Source organism: Euwallacea similis, chromosome 21 (genome assembly GCF_039881205.1).
Source record: "Euwallacea similis isolate ESF13 chromosome 21, ESF131.1, whole genome shotgun sequence".
Taxonomy (NCBI): Eukaryota; Metazoa; Arthropoda; class Insecta; order Coleoptera; family Curculionidae; genus Euwallacea; species Euwallacea similis.
In genome coordinates, this window is record NC_089629.1 from 2,391,069 (window position 1) to 2,408,284 (window position 17,216).

At 36.9% G+C, this 17,216-nt stretch overlaps 1 protein-coding gene across 1 annotated transcript in view; it reads right to left on the minus strand.

The window, feature by feature from the left end:
- Nucleotides 1-17,216, minus strand: part of RhoGEF3 (Rho guanine nucleotide exchange factor 3) — a 96,231-nt gene that overhangs the window by 65,361 nt on the left and 13,654 nt on the right. Inside the window, exon 3 of the mRNA XM_066400890.1 lies at nucleotides 12,533-12,720. Coding sequence (XP_066256987.1) covers nucleotides 12,533-12,720 — 188 coding nt within the window. The remainder of the gene's footprint in view (nucleotides 1-12,532; nucleotides 12,721-17,216) is intronic.

The following is a 17,216-nucleotide window of genomic DNA, read 5'->3' on the forward strand; positions in this document are numbered from 1 at the left end:
ATATAAGATAAAGCATGAATTCGGTTTTATTTGATGCTCGTATAAACGAGTACTAAACCAACATTTACGTTTGCGTGGGTTTCCTTAAAACCAAGGAGATTTTAGCGTAAAAGGTAATAGCTGCCCACAGTATGTGAAGAGGTTCATTGCCCACAGAAATTTTGGCTACGGGCACACACGTGTGCAACTATGGGTTGAAGAACTTGGCGAGGTTTTTTCACATAATATTTACAGTGAAAACTCCCGTGGTTATTACTGACGGCTCTTTTGAGGGCATTTTATGATATGATAAGAGTATATAAATCGATTACGTTAAGAGATAAGTTTTGGGGCTCCTTGAGGATTGTCTTGCTCGGGAACTATTAAAAATAGAACGAAAAAATAATGAAACACTAAGAAAAGTATCTCTAAAAGTGGCGAAGGGAGCCAAAAGAGAATTTTGCAAAATGAAAAAAGATGTATTTTTATCCAACGAGGATGGAAATTCTCGTTGGATAATTTTTTTTTAGGTTTTAGAGATGGACTTCCAGTTGGTTCTTAGGGCTTATTAGAGTTATTTGGACTAAGCTGAACTAGCCAAAACTCAAATGTTTTCCTTTGAAGACCGTTTTAGTTCAAGTTAGGCTAACTTTGTTTCTCTTCTCATACAACATTAATAATGGGCACCTATAAGCCTCGGAAACAAAAATGAATAATATGACAACCATTTGCAAATCTTTCTAATAAAGACTGTTTGAACTTTACCCCATTCTTGTTGTCCGATCCAGAACTAATTTGATGCTAATTAATTTGTCAAAAAACAATGTAGAAACTCATCAGCTTTTCAAATAGTCTCAAGTCTTCATGAGCGAAGGACATATTTTCATTATTCGGGCCATTTTATTTTTAAAAGGCACTCACCCTCCGGGAAATAAAAGAAGAGGCGTATCTGGGCAATTTCGCCCTTTTACGATTAAAAAGGAAAATGCTGGAATAAGTCACCTGTACAGTATAACGATAAGAAATACTCAAGGCAGGAACTTCGAGGCAAGTATTGCTCGAGCAACATAATAAACTTAAGATTTAAATTTATTTAACCCGAGAGTAAGATCGTAAGTTGACAGAACCTAGAGGAGATCAGCTGTATCTTCGGTATTTTTAATCCAACAACCGTGCAAAAGAAGTAGGTCAGTTGTTTTACTGACGAACGTCACGTCTCTCTACTATTCAAACAAACCCGAAATTCACAAGATTAAAGAGGGAACATTCTTGTTTTGTTAACTCAGCGGTTCAGATAAGTATTGCCGGCCCTTTGGAGTTTCCCAATATTAATCTAAAACCCTAACTTGGGATATCTTGTTCCTTCAGAATTATTTAGAAAGGCGGTTTCCATGTTTGTAGACGGGGGGGCTGAACAATACCTGAGGGTTTCTTTGTGAGAGGATCTACTTCAGAAGCTTAGCTCTAGAACAGGGGAATTTATGCGATTTTTCATAAAAATATTTAGATTTGAACCTAAAGCCGCTGACACAATTTGAGACAAAGGATACTTTCTCTATGTTTCAGCAAGGAAAAATGATTATCATGAATATTCAAAGCTGAACGTACCTAAGCCATATTTACACTGGTGCTGGTTGCTTTGCTGGATTTTCTACCTGGCGAATTAGGATGTTGGATATTATTGTCCTTCATAATATATTCTCTTTCGCCTCAACGAAGTTTTAATAAAAACACCTCCGTCTCGGAAAAACGGTCGATGTCCCTGTGTTAGGTAAATAACCTTTCAGTTATGGCTGCCCCATAATGTCGGTTTAATGGAGAATAATCTCAGGTTAACTCTAAAGAGAACAAAAGACGAGTTTCTTGGAGATGTTTTCCTTGAGGTTACACAGGCGCCCTCAAGAGCTACCCACATGTCATGTTATTGGTTAAAGTTGACCTGATGAAGTTGGCCTTTAATTGGCAATATGAATGCGAAATGCGAAAAAATAATTGAAAATGGAGATAGCATCAATATTTCATTCATCGAAATAAAAGAACCTGAAGAAATTCATTTCGCGATAGGCAGACAAACCCAACAACACCTTCTTTTATAATTTCTTTTATAAATGAAAGTTCAGCTTTCAGCTGAGATTTAAATTTTATCATTGAAACGTGGAAAGAATTCGCGTGAAGTTCGGTATTGAAATTATTTTCGGGAACATCTTGATTTGAACTTCGCATTGGATTGCATTGTTTTGTGCTACTATTAGGTGGTTTAGCTAAAATAACCATACAAAGTGGGTCATTGAAACTTCGGCCTACACGCAGTATCGTGAATCGAACTCCCCAAGAAAATTGTCTCAAAAAAATCAATGATCATCATCTAGGAAATTCTGAATATTGCTAATATAGAGTAGATTTATATATGTAGGTGGACCACGAGTGAGCTACATGTTGCAGAGGAGCAGGTAGTGGTGTGTATTCCTAATTGGGCCAACACTGCCTCAATTATCCTTTAAGGGGATGGAAAAAAAAGGTTTTCATAAAACCTTTATCAACATTTTTTGCCGATTACTCGCTCGCTCGTCCTTCGTTTTTTGCACACGTATCATACGCTGATATCTCCAATATATCAGAAGGGGCACTGTACATTGCCTGTACTTTCATGGAGTTCCATTTACTTTCGATGCGCTCTTCACACCACCGATATTTCCTATACCTTACTTCTATTGCGCGTCTTCAATATGCGTTCTCATCTTCTTTCTCAGCTTTTCCGCATAAAAAAGCATTTTAGGGACTTCCGTTTTACAGAAATTTTACTTTAAATCGCCAAAAAACAAGTACTAATGCGACCCAGTATCTCAGAGGCAAAAGAGATTTTGCAAATCTGTTTGTGCAAGAACATAAAGCACATCGAGAGGAGGTTGAAACTCTGCCTACCAGACTATCAACGTACTGCGCTGAACTTTCAGGTCTGTACACGATGTCGAAGTCGTACTCAATGAACAGAATGTATCGCTGCTCGAGTACTATCTAGTTCTTTGGTGCCTCATCAAATATTCGAGTGTGTAACAGTCCGTGTAAGTAACAAACTTGATCCATTAAAAGATAATCTCTGGTCTAAGTAATTTGGAAGTTTGGCAAGCATCAGGATTTCTGTCTACACGCACCACGCTGTTTGACCAGTCTGGCAGGATTATGCAAGAGTAGTGGCAAAACTATACGGACTGACCAGACCCTCAGAACCAGATTCACTCAAATTTTATTGGTGTAGGCAGCTCTTAAAAGTGAATCTCCTGACGTGTTTCTTGGTTAAAGGAAGACGGAATGAGACTTTGTGACTCGAAATCCGAATTTAGTGGAACCAAGGTTCTTCTGCTCCTCAATTTCTACAGTGGCCCCACTTAAGATGAATATATTCTTATATATATTTTTTTATTTTTAGAGGTAAATAAATGGTTTTTGGTACCCTCATAGAGCTTCATATACTGCATATTTTACAGTATTTAGAAAAGACAAAATGTCGAAGGGTCGCGTACTGCGATTAATGAACAAAACGACTTTTCTAATATTTACCTTCGCGTTAGAGGCATCGAAAAAAGTTATTTGAAAAAGTTGTTCAGGATAATATTTTAGGCCTATGTATAGATTTTCATCGAAAAATTCGCATTTTTAGTGTTTTAATTATTTTGTGTAAATTCCATGCCTCAATTCTCACATTTATCATTATTTTTACTAGTAGGCCATGAATACTAAAACTATGGAAACAAAAACAATTGAATTGGCAGTTTAATAAACAGATATTTTGTTATTTAAACAAAATCGTTGTTGGCATCGTTCCTAGTTTAGCAAGTAAAATAAGGAATGCCTTTTGAACATCTTACATTACAAGAAAAAATCGAAAAAATCAAATTATTTACAGACAATGTCCGACCTAGTAGAGAAGCTGCTCATGAATTTAACAGATGCCATCCACTTCGGCCTACTGTTCAACATGCAACAGTAGTTAAGATAAACAAGTTGTTCAATACTACTTGTTCTGTAGTGAAAAAATTCTGGGCACTTCGTAGACAACGGCAAAACCCTCGTGACACAATTATTTTGATTGTAAACCCAGAAAATCCCATAGCTAGTTTAAGAAATTTGTCATTAGGATTAAATTTTTCAAAAAACTTAGTAGGAACATCCTTCCTTCGTTATGAAATAAAGCCATTTAAATCCAAATAATTACACATTTTCATGGAAGGTGCTAGAAATAAAAGGTTAGATTATTGTTATTGGGCCCAAGGACACTTTTTAAACCATCCCCAATTTTTAATGAAATTTGAATTTACCAACGAAGCTACATTCACTACGACCGGGACGGTGCCTTCACAAAATTGCAGATGTTGGGGTCAAGATCAATTGGATCAATCCTCATTGGATTATTAATTGCAAAGACCAATATTCGGAAAAAAATTATTGTTTTGTGTGGCGTTTTAGGCGATAGAACAATTTTTTTTAACCCCACGTTAAACGCAAACCGCCTGCTTAATTTTTTTAACAGTGAATTATGAGATATCATCGAAGATTTGCCTCTCAATGTGCGACAAGAAATGTCCTTTCGGTTAGATAGTGCGTCTATTCATAACTCTCCATTGATTCTAGATTGACTAAATTAACATTTTCCACTAAAGCGGGTTGGTACAAATAGCCCTTTTGAATAGCCCTCTCCACACAGAATATTATGCCTCAAGGTTTTTATTTCTGGGGTACCATCAAGAGTGAGATATACAAAGTAAAGCATATGAAAGAGCTATTGAAGTCTGCCATGAAATAACAGAAGCAGAACCTAGAAGAGTTATCAACATTAACCGTAAGCGGATTGAAAAATGCATAATTCTGGAAGGTGGACTAGTTGAAGCAGTTCCCATTCGATAACTTTACATTTGATAAATTGTAAAGAGTTTTTTTCGTTTAAATTTATTAAATTTTGTTGTTAGACTATTTTTAACACAAGATAATTAGAAAAAACTAAAAATATGATTTTTTCGATGAAAATCTGTACATAGACCTAGAATAGTATCTTAAACAACTTTTTCAAATACTTCTTTTGGTGTCTTTAACGCGAAGGTAAATATTAGAAAAGTCGTTTTGTTCATCAATCTCACTACGCGTCACTTCGAACTTTTAGTCTATGTTAAATACCGTAAAATATGTAGTTTATGAAGCTCTATGAGGGTATCAAAAATTACTTCTTTACCTTTAAAAATAAAAAAATATAGGATTGTATGTTATATTCTGCATCGCTATGCTGTACATTATATTGTATTGTATATTCTATATATTCTGTATTCTGTATTGCTGTATATTATTGATAAAGAGATACTTTGGTGTGTATCTAAATCGAAATGTCGTTCAAAACCAGCTGCTCCGCATTTAGTGTTATTTAATTTCAGTTAACGCATGAAGCTAACAATACAATAAAATGATTTTCTTCGATTGTCATACGAAATTCCACAAAGAAAAATGTGAAAATATTCCAAGTGAGTTGTCAACTTCAGACAGAGAGTCTTCCATGCGAAATTAACTTGCTATAAGTTAAGAAATTACTTGCGAACTGAGATAACTTCGGATGCGAATTTGAGCACCTGGTTGGAATGAAATTTTCAGTACGTACCGGAAAAGTTATAGGAATATTTGAGAATAATGTCGAAATTTTTATTGGATTAGTGAAATTTATCAGAGAGGAATTTGCCAGTTATGAAATTGTGCAGCTCGAAGAGAAAAAGACTACGTCACCAGATCGATCACGCAAAGTAGTGAAAGGTGGGCGGACAAAAAGTTTGTCACATTGAGCTCATGGCACTCAACGTGGGTGCCAAAAGCCGATATACATATTTTAATTGCTGCAAATTGCAAACTACTAATTTTGCACTTATTAGCATCTTATATACATTTGTTTATAGTGAAACTACAAGAGAGCACGCGTAATTTTCACATTTCTGTAGATGCTCGCCTTGTGTTTACGACAAAACAGGATTAAGACACTCGCCTTGAAACTGAAAGAATTTCTTTGGGTTCGATTTTAACATATACATTCACGTGCAAAGTGCACGAAGCTCGACAATTTTATTAACTATAAATTGCAATTACCTATAAAGTATATGAGGAATAAATCAAACTCTTTTTTCCTTGTTAAAAGTAATAATAGCCCAAGTAATAACAGCATAATAATAAGATGTAAGGTCTCTCACAAGAATTCAAAGACGACCCAGAAAAAATTAAAAACAAGTAGTGTTCCGATGGTTGAAGGGAAAGATGTGAACCCTGAATAAGCACGAAATGAGAGAAAAAAAAAATGTATAAAATATATAAAAAGTATGTGAAAATTGAAGATACGAGTTGAAGAGCTCTGGGCTTTAATTGAGTAGCACATCTTGCACATCTTGCAACGTTTAAATTTCCCTTCCCTAATCTTGTTTTTTTATACACATTTGGGAAAACACATCCCAGGTCTAGAACCATAACTCCCGTCTCCTTCCCACCCAACACCCACTGTTGAAATGTGGAGGACCTATTGGTCGCGTTAACTTTTTGGGATGGTCGCACTGGATAATTAAACTCACTTGGTTGGAAAACAGAAAAGAATTTGTATTAAATTCGAAAGGCCATGTTGTAACTGAAGGGTAAAAAAAAGGGTATATCTAAATGACTAAGTATATGTAAAAAGGTATCAATGCGAATAGTCTCTCGCTCTCCTTTAGAAAACGCCGCGTATAAAATTGAGTGTCAGCAGTTTTGAGTTCTCGCGTACGAGGGCGCTTCGAAAACTACACACCCACCAAATTTTCACCCAACTCACACGCAACGCCACTCCTGTAACTTAAGTTAATCAATAAACTAATCCTCCGCAAGGAGAAAAGAAACGAAAAATTTCGCCTAATCTCAGTGATATGATCCCAGATCGACTCTATTCTGAACCTTCACTAAAATGAGTTTTTATGACTTTGGGAATATAAATCAAGGACGTGGCTCTAATAAATCCTTAAACTCTATCTTCTTGTAGTCGGGGTTAGAAGGCGAAGCTGTCAAAAGTGAAATATATTGTGAGTAAAAACACTCTTACCCTTAAACCGGTGATGGGCAAGTGCTCTTAAACGAACGGAAAACGGTCGACAGGGATTTGTCGTATGATTTGAAGGGAGGATCCAGTTCGAGACTTTGCAGTAGCGGTTAACGGAATTAAATGTAGAGTCATTTAAGCCATCTTACTCAAGGTAGATTACTCTAGAACTTACCGAAATAAGGGTATTTAGCAAAATGCTTTTGATTCTGGCTGTTCACATACTCTCGATTCCTTCAACTTGAATTACAAGTTCTTTTGTTTTCTTTGAATTTTTTTAAGTCTTGTTTTTAGATTTTTTTAGTTCTTTTCATTCTTGGACTTTTTTTAAAAGTTTTTTTAATCTTCCTTTATTTTTATTTTATTTAATAAATCACACTCTTAAAAGTTTTTTAATTCAGTTTAGTGCAAGCAAAAAAGTGAGTCTTTCTCCAGTTGTCCTCACCTTATTCACGTTATTTTCGATCAAAAATCTGCAGGGATTTACCAGTTATTTGGGGTTAAAGTACATTGCAATTATAACGCATGTTTAAAACGAGTTTTAATGCATCTCTAGGAGCTTCTTGTAATTCGGTTTCGTCCAACCACCAAAGGGAGTACTTTTGGCTGAATAACATTTTTTTAAGTCCTCCGTTATTCCGAAAAAAATACGTCGTTATTTACGAGTCATTTGAGGTTAAATTCGTTAGCTCTGCCAGGTTAAATTCACTCGTTTATTGTGTCGATAACTCAACTGTTAATTCGTTTTCATCAATTTAGTGTTATCACCAATGAGGAAGTAATTTGAGATTTTGTCAACACGCCCGTTATTTTATAGCTACTAAAAATGCGGAGTTAATTGCAGGTTATTTTGGATTCACTTCGGACATTTTATTGGGACTAAACGTGCGTTATAGCGCTTAATTAGAAACTTGAAAGACCTTCAAGTTTTTTAGGGTAAAAGTGCGCGGACGACCTTAACGGTCTTCGGAATCGTTTTTTCTTGATTAGGCAGTGCAAAAATGGGGCTCCCAAGAAATACATAAAGTGACATATTCTGTAACGGCTTTTTGAGTAAAACTTCCACGTGTTCTAAACACATGTCTATTACCATACTAATCGAAATACTTTTACTTATTCCGCTACTCTCGGGCAAGTTATGCGACCCTCAGCATTTAATTCCCGTTTATCGCTTTTCAATACCGCCACCTAGGCCAATAATAGATCCATTTTAATACTTTGGCTTTTGCTCTTTACCCAAATCTTTCTATAAATCTATGTAACGGGCATTTTATTCCAACGGAGTCATTTACGAGCACGACGTGACCTGTGTATATGCACCAACAAATTTTCACAGAGAGGTGATAAAAAGGCCCAAAAATTGTGGCTGAGTAAACGAAAATCGATGCGAAAATTGCCCTCGAAGCTCCGAAGAAAGGAAACAAACGATTGTTAGTTTATACCGAGAGGATTTTCTATGTTGGTGCCTAAGGTAATGGTATTTCTTAATATTCACGAATTCCAACCTTGAATGGGCAAAGAGCTGATGAATAACCAAGTAGCAGCTGCCACGCCCAGCGAAAAAAGAGCATTTGGAATGTCCCACACAAAATACGTGTGAATTTTTTGTAAATATTGTGACAATTTTTGCACAAATGTTTGAATGCGCAAAAATTTTATAGTTTGCCATGCAAAATAACATTTATATCGAAAGTATAATTAGATTAATTAATACGGATTGTGTAGAATCAAAATGTCAGTTTTGCTTCGCCTTCGTTAAGTTAAACAATGAAAACGTTATTATCATAGGTCTGTTTGCTAGAACAGCATTCGAAATTTAAACATCCCATTTGGTTTGTTCAAGTTATTTATTTCCGAACTTTTTCAAATAAAACTCATCAGTAAACGCTCGTTAAATATGCACATGTATTGTGCGTTTTAGTAAAATAATCCAGATTAATAATATTCCGCATAACTCGTTTCGAAAGACTATCTCGTAACATTTGGGGCGCCGCCTTGTGGTACTGTTCATGTAAGTGATGATCTATCGACCGAAATATCGATAACCCATGCATTTGCTTCCGCAAAATTGTCTACTAGAAGACCTTCTTCGTGTTCAGATTTCAAGTTTTCCCCCCTAACGAATTGACTAAGAGTAAAACTAGGTATCAATATCAATCTTTAGTGGCACATCAAATGTATTTACCGTAAAGTGATAGTAAAAGTTACAGAAATGGTCTTCCGAATACTTTTCCGTAAGTGGATTTTCAGATTCTTCGCGGCTTGACTGGTCATTTTCTCTTGTAGGTACAAATAAAACCCGACAAAAACAAAACCTGCCAATACTTTCTTCTTTCTTTATGCGTTTAGTGCAATAACGATTATGTACATATCAGTGCACTGGCCGGCTTAAAGACGAGACAGATGGATATGAAATTACGTAATTTCGCGTAACTAATTAACCAGCTCAATTATTATTATGTAGTAATTACTCAGGTTGTTCACCGTAAGAATACTGAAAATTGCACCTATTTGTTGCTACATGCATGTTATTTACTGAAAGACGTTTTGTCGCAGTGTAAGTTTCAGGGATTTTTCTCGCATCTCGTTGTATTTTACATGAGGTAACAATACGCTCAAATATGCACAGAGGGTGGATTTAACTCCAATCAAAAGCTAAGAAACATATCTGGTAAATATTCATAACACCTTACAACACTGATATATTTGCCTCAAGTTGGAAGTCACTTACAACGTAGTCGAGGGTGTGAATATGAAGGAATTTAATTATTAATTTCCATGCATTTGTAAGTTTTGGAATCTGGCAAGATCGCCGAGGCTAAAATTTAACGAAGTTAGTACCGAAGAAAATAGGTATTTTCCTTATTAATCGAGTTTTTGCTTTGATTCAGTGCCCGCAGAGAATCCAGAGCAGGACAAAATTGGCGATTTTATGTATTTATTATACTTAAAATCGTGTTTTATAGGTCTTTAAAAAAACCGTCATTGCTCAGCAATAGAGACGATTAATTTTCAAAGTTTCACGTACTTGATGAACTGCTCCGAACATCCACACGCGCCTAATCTATGCCCATTGCGGCGAAAATCACCCTGTATGGACATTTAGGCATGTACGCTTTTTGAAATGATTTCTACAAATTGGTAAGTTCTGGTACAAATCAACCGAGCACTCTGTACATTTCCTCCGGACCTAAATCCCACATTTGGAGCATGTGGCATTGTTAGTATGCTCTACCATCAAGAAATTTGATTTCAACGCATTTTTTCCACGGATCGATCGAGGGATATGATGAATATCTACGAAACCTGCCTGTATGTGTGTGTTTTCACATTTCCTTTCTGCATATTGACGCTGATGAAATCGGCAGTCGATTGGCACACGCTGGCGCCCCTGCAGGCCCTCGCAGAATATAATTCGACTACCTAATCGAATCGGATGATTGCCGGCGTGTTTCTTTCGTAATCGCACTGTATTATAATCTCGCAAACACAAGTTCACCCATGATACCATCGGATCGATCGGAATTCGCGCCGAGACTGACTCCTGCAGCAGGCGAGACCAAAGCTGCTGCTGCAAGAAGGAGACAACCGAAGGACGCGAACCACCTAACCGGAGGTTCAGTTAGCGGCGTTTCGCGTGTTTTATTTTTGCTGAAACTGATAGGGGAGACAAAGGAGAAAGCATATTTCAGCAGGACGTAAAGGGAGTTGCGGTTACGGAGAGCGTTTACCGCAGCTAACTGCATAATATAGAGGAAAAATGACGTGGATGGTTCGGAACTAGATCCATCACGTTTGGGTTAAGAGAATCAGTGGCCCTAACAGTGAGAGGTTGGAATGTAAGTGGAAATTTGGGGGCCCTGCAAATTTTGCTAGTTTAAGTGCCATATGCAGGATGTCCGAAAATGGCGTGCGCACATTTTAGAAGCCAACTCCTTACGTTAAATTAAGACCTTAAGTTAAATTAAGAAGAAGGAAAACTGTCAATTCCCAGCGACTTCGGAGTGTTTTACAGATATCCATCGCTCATACATTTTAGTTAACGGATAACTTTCGTGTTCGTTTCTACTCATTTTTCTTAGAGTCTGAAGACGGTGGCAGCCTAAACATTAACGAGGGTTTTCGTCCGAGCCCTTAGGAAAGGGAAAATGTTTCTCTCAGTTAGTTTTAACCGAGAATAGTGTGCTATTCCACCGCTCCAACGATCCTTACTGAAGGTCGACGTGTTATTCCCAAATATAACAAAAGAAAAAACGGACAATCCACCTCAAACGTATAGAACATATTTACAAAAGCAGGAAATTACGGTAAAATTGGGGTGTTTTGTCGGTTATTTTCGCAAGTAACGACATTTCTTTTTGCCCTACCTGTCTTTCTTGCATCTCTGCGTGTCCCCATTGGTATACACCGCGGCATAAGAGTGCCCTATACTTTCCAAATACATTTTTCGAGCACTACGCACAACAACTGAAACCGGAAGTTTAGTCAAGGAAACCATTCTCAGTGTTGAACTATTTTAAGTAGTCATAAATAACTCGAGAACACGCTCATTAAAGAAAAACCCAACTTCGTCCCTTTTGGGTAAATAATAAACCCAAAACTCTTTATCGGAGACTCTGAAATCTAAATTTGTAGGCTGTTCACCCAAGCGAATCAATATTCTTTTACGAGAAACAAAATGCTAAGCCATGTAAAATATATGGTTGCGATAGGATTATCTACCCTCTCCCTCCCAACTTTTAGGGAAATTTACTTTATTACGTGAATAAAATTTTAATAGCTTATTGCGCGAACTTCTTTCCTCAAATTTCATTAAAATTCTTAGCATTTTTCACTTTTGGGGCGAAACAAAATAATGCCCTTAACTACTCAAAAACAGTTTTTTGAGCCGCTCACTCTTGCATGAAAATTACGTCAGCACTATATCTCCCTGAGTCGAAATACATATTGTTCCCATTTTAAACCATTGAGCATAAACTTCCTTCATATCAAATTCGAATATCAGATATCTCCTGATGAATTCAAACAGACCGTTTGGGTCGACAGGCGGGAAAGGGTTGAGCTGTTGAGCTGTCAAATCCCTTTCTGTCGCCTCTTTATGCTTTTGAATCGAAAGTAAAATGGGCCAACTTGAGTATACAGCGAGTCACACTCGAACAATATTGGCTTTTATACAATTTGGAAATTAAATTCGTCCGCGATATTCCAGGAGGTGGACTGCTGCTGTATTTTCGCCCCGACCGAGTGATCCAGGCTGGATCCTGGAACTTCGCATGTGTTCAGTTCAACAAAACGTGAACAGTTCATCAGCTAATTGGATTAAATGGAATAAAGTCGGTGACCTTTGCTTCGCCTATGTGAATCCAGTGATATTTATACACGGGTTCATTTAGTTTTCCAGACGGGCCCAGAAAAGGTGTATGGGCAAACTTAACGCTAATAACACAGGGCTATCTAATAACTTACCTATTAGTGGAAGATTGATTTTCATTAGACGAGGGACTCACCCTCGATGAAACTTTCGACATAGAGTTTTGCCGAAGGGCTGCGTCTACGCTATAGACCCACTTTTTGCTTGCGTCATTAATCATGGAAGATTGTCTACCGTGTGGGGTTATCTTGTTCGGAGCCTCGATCGCACTGTCCACGCTTCTCTGGAATGAAGGAAATCTTTATTAATTCTTTGGAAGATGACACTTTACCCAGAAAAGGAATATAGCGGGGCAATGATGCCTGGAAATACCTTAACATTGGCAAATCGTTCAGGGTCAAACAAAATTTAGTTAGAAACGAATGCCATAGGGACGCAATGCGGACTGCAATACATTTAATAACAGCGATATGGAAGCGAAAGCGGAGGCATTACACGGTGCCCATGTAAAGCTCCTCCATTTACCCTTTATTTTAGAGTTTATTTGGTTCTTATTGGAATTATTAACGCCAAGATCCGAATGTTGGGTCTCGTACAATCAATGGTGTTATACAATGAATTGATGAATATATGTATAAATCTACAGGCACCACATAGGACGTGGTTAAGGAAGGCGATCTTGGAGCGTCGATGCTGGTTGAAGGAGTTGGTGACTTAGTGACTTTAAGACCTCCTCAGTGGTCCGTATAGTTCGTATTTTACCAGTGAGCTTCGTGCTATCGAGCCCAACATTCGTAACAATACAATTTGTAGTATTCACGTTAAATTCAGCTAAAAACTCTTTTTTTTGAATATGATTAATGTTAAATTACTTTGTTCCGAATTAAATATTTTAGTTTCGTTTAAGGAAGTAATATTATATTCATGTTTTAATAATGAAAAAGCATCCTTTCCGTACCTCCGCTATTGAATTGAATTTGTCACACGCGGACGGGAAAATTTTATTTCCCGGACTCATAATGAAATGTTCAATTTTCGCTATATCACGTAATATATCTCATTAAATTGTTTAAAAATGACTGGAATTTCTTTAGTAATTTGATTCTTTTACTAAAATGAACTAACAAAATAATGAGTATTTCTCTCACAATAGATTATGTTTAGAGTTAGTCCTTGAATCAAGAAGAATTAAGCTGTTGGTTGGAAGCATTTATGTTTCACTGCAAGTTAGCCAACTAGAACAAATAGAATTGCGGACATAAGTGTTGATTCATAATGTCTTCAACCCAGATTATAGCCAGACCTGGTGATTGGTCCTATTGCCAAACTCACAGCGACTTATATAACCAATTAACAGATTAATTACAAAGGCAACAAAAGGGAGTTTTTACCTAACAGTAATCGAGGAGCCCTTTCTCAAGGAATTTGACAGGCACTTGGTATGAATTAAGAGTTATTAAAGCAATTAAGATTTTACTAAAATCGGCAATAACAAATCCAAACAGAGAGTTTCCTGGAAAGAACTGTTTACTGGCTGGAAAACTAAAAGTAGGGCCTCACTCAATAGACTCGGAGAGTGAGGTGCGCTAAGTGCCCCTCATTTGGGCAGATACCTGAATCAAAAATCTTTTAAAGGTATAAGCTAGAGCTTTTTTGCAGCCTAAGTTATCAAAGCACAAACAAAGCTCCGAAAGTTAGATAAAAAGAAACAATGAAAAAACGCTATTTACACAACTCTACTAAATGACTCGCGAGTTAGTGAGTTAGTTTACTTGTAAGGAATGGTTGGTTCTTAAAACTACAAATTAATCTTACTTCACTGCTGGATGGCGTGATAAATGAAGTAATTAAATCCAGTCTGGACCAGTGGATTGCACAAATACGCGGCGAATAGCAAGTTCGGAAGAATGAACTGCTCAGATAATCGGTATTAAGATATGGAACACTGAATTTATTACTTACAGAAACATTTTCCCGGATTTTTCTTTTCCTATTGATCAAGTGACTTTTAAGCCAAAAGGACGTACCAGGATTTAAAAGAGGTCTCCGCGAGTTCAGGAATCATTTTAAATCTAAAGAACCATGCGACTCATAAATCAAAAATCGAGCAGTTGGGTCTGTTACTTTCACATAGTGATGCTACTATCAAGTCTGTAGGATCTAAGAGAATCAGTAGGAAATAAGCTCTATATGGAATTTGGATGGAAGTCACATCCAGAAAGTTTGCGTCTTATGGAAATTTTCATGAAGATTTTATTTAAATAGGAGAAAAGTTCATTCTAGCGGTCAATCGTTGAAGAAATTACCGATACAGTTATCAATAATGAAATGGTGATTTATTTTAGAAGATAGTGTCAGGTAACCTCAGTTACTTGATAGGAAATTGATCGGTTGGGGATTCGTTGGTTGTATGGGAGATAGAGACGTTCAATAATCCGAGACGTGATTCTGAAATTTAAAGGGTCATGTTCTCCATGTTGTACGGCAAAGATGACCTCTTGATAGCATGTCGCAAGCAAACAAAAGAATTTAATTAACCTACAATTACGAATTGAATTCTCCCAAGTGCGACGCTGTCTAACAACTTAGTCTAGGCGCTGGAAGTGATGCTACGTCAGCATTGTCAGCACTACGATTCCAGCTACGTTGCACAGCAGCACAATTTTGCAACTGAATTTATTGAAGCGTTTTGCGTCGTTTTATTAAAAGCCCCAGAAGATAAAGCACCCTTAGGCATTGTCCCGTGAAAGAGAGCTCTGAGGTTGTTCCTTTGTTGTGCCAATTTTTTCCAGAATTATTCACTAACGTAACTGATGCTGCAGAGCAAAGTGTGTTTTATGGCAATTTCGCGGCGGCTATCTTGATGTTCGGTCCCTGTGGAATTGTTTTCATCTGGGAAAACGAGACGTAGAAAAATAAAATTAACCTGATCTGGATCGTATAAGCAATTTTCTGAAGATGGGTCTGTGATAATTAAGAAAAATATTTTTTTCTCAAGAATGAGTGACACAATATGATATACACACAACTAAACTTATATGGAATCACTCAGTAATTATGAGAAAACAATGTTACACTTGAGACGAATCATTTCAAGATAAAAAACAGTTTATCCAAAAACATTTTATTGTAAAAAAATGATCGAAACAAATTTTAAAATTCAAAAAAATAATAAGAAAAAATGCAAATTTCTCTGAAAATTAAATGTAATGAAAGTTTAAGAAAAAGTAACAGGTTTTTTTAAATTTAATAATCAATATTGCCGCCTCTAGCGACAATGCAAGAACGAATTTGATGAGGCATGCTCTCTATTAAATTACCGATGGCTTCTTGGAGAACATTTTTTCATTCTTCTAACACTGCTTGTATTAATTGTTCGGTATGGCCAGGGCTATTTTGATGTGCTCTAATCCTTCTTTTAATCTTGTCCCACAAGTGCTCAATTGGATTAAGATCCGGTGAACAAGAAGGCCTATCTAAAACCGTCACATCTTCCACTTCTAAAAAAATTCTTCTAGCACAGCTGGTATGTAGAGGTGCATTATCGCACATGAATAAAAGAGAATCACCAAAAGCACCTCTTCAGCGCCTTACTATGAGTTGTAGCACTAAATTTACGTACCTTGGATCTGTTAGTGTTTATCTAATGGGAATTAAAGGAAGTTTTTCGCCAATCATAACGCAACCCCAAAACATTATAGTTCCTCCTTTGTATTTGGAAACAAATCGAGCAGCTTGAAGTCTGGCCTGTCTCCCACGACCTCTTAAAAAACGAATTTATCGGTCGTCTGTAGGCCAATTCTGGCTTAATCTGAAAACAGGACATTTCGCCAGTCTTCAGTTGTCCAGTTTTGGTGCTCCAAACACCAATTTAAACGGTCAACTTTATTTCACACTTATAGAGTTGGAATCCCTAGCTGCCTTCTGCCGAAAAGGCCTCAAGCTCAAAGTATTTTCCTGAGAGTTTCAACCGAAATGTTAACACCTATAGCTTGCAAAAGTTGCCTTTGTAGTTCGAAGTGGATGTTATGGGATTTCTTTTTGTTATTTGGGCTAAAAAGCTATACTGACTTTCTGTGGTGACTTTTCTGCGATTTTTTCTAGGTCTATTTTTTAGGGTTCCCAACTCCAGAAATCTTGAATAAGTTTTTGAAACAACCCCTTGTGTAATCCCCACCGTTCGTGTAATTTCCCTTTGGGACATCCCCAGTTCCGAAAGAGCAGTAATTCTCTCCCTCTGAACGTCTGATAAGCCCACAGAAGGCATTTTTAATAAAATTTGAGGGAAGAAAAAACTTATAACTTCGCTAAGACTACATCGGAACACTAAAACCAATAATACAGGAACAAATCTGATCATGTTTTAGGAATTCAGCGGTTTTTAGAGGTAAACACATTCGATTTTTATTCGCTTGTTATGTTTTTGCAAGATAAAAAATTTTTCTCGTAAATACTGGGTGATTCCTTATAAATTGGACGTTGTACGCATTGGTGTATCAAATCACTGGTTACGCTCGTCAAATCCCTATTTCAGCACCTATAATGCTCAAAAAAATAGATCATCAGTCAGAAAAAGGTCAGGGGATTTTCCCTGTTAATAACTGATTTGGATGTCCCTGAAAGCGCTCACTCTGTAGAGCTCATAAGGAAAGCAATATATTACGTTACATGAAAACCAGGAAAAATACGAATTGAGTAATAGAAATTTGGCCTTTCTTCCGATATCCAGGAAATCGTGCCGTTTCTGGAGATCAGCTGGTTTAAATGGTCGTTTGGTAC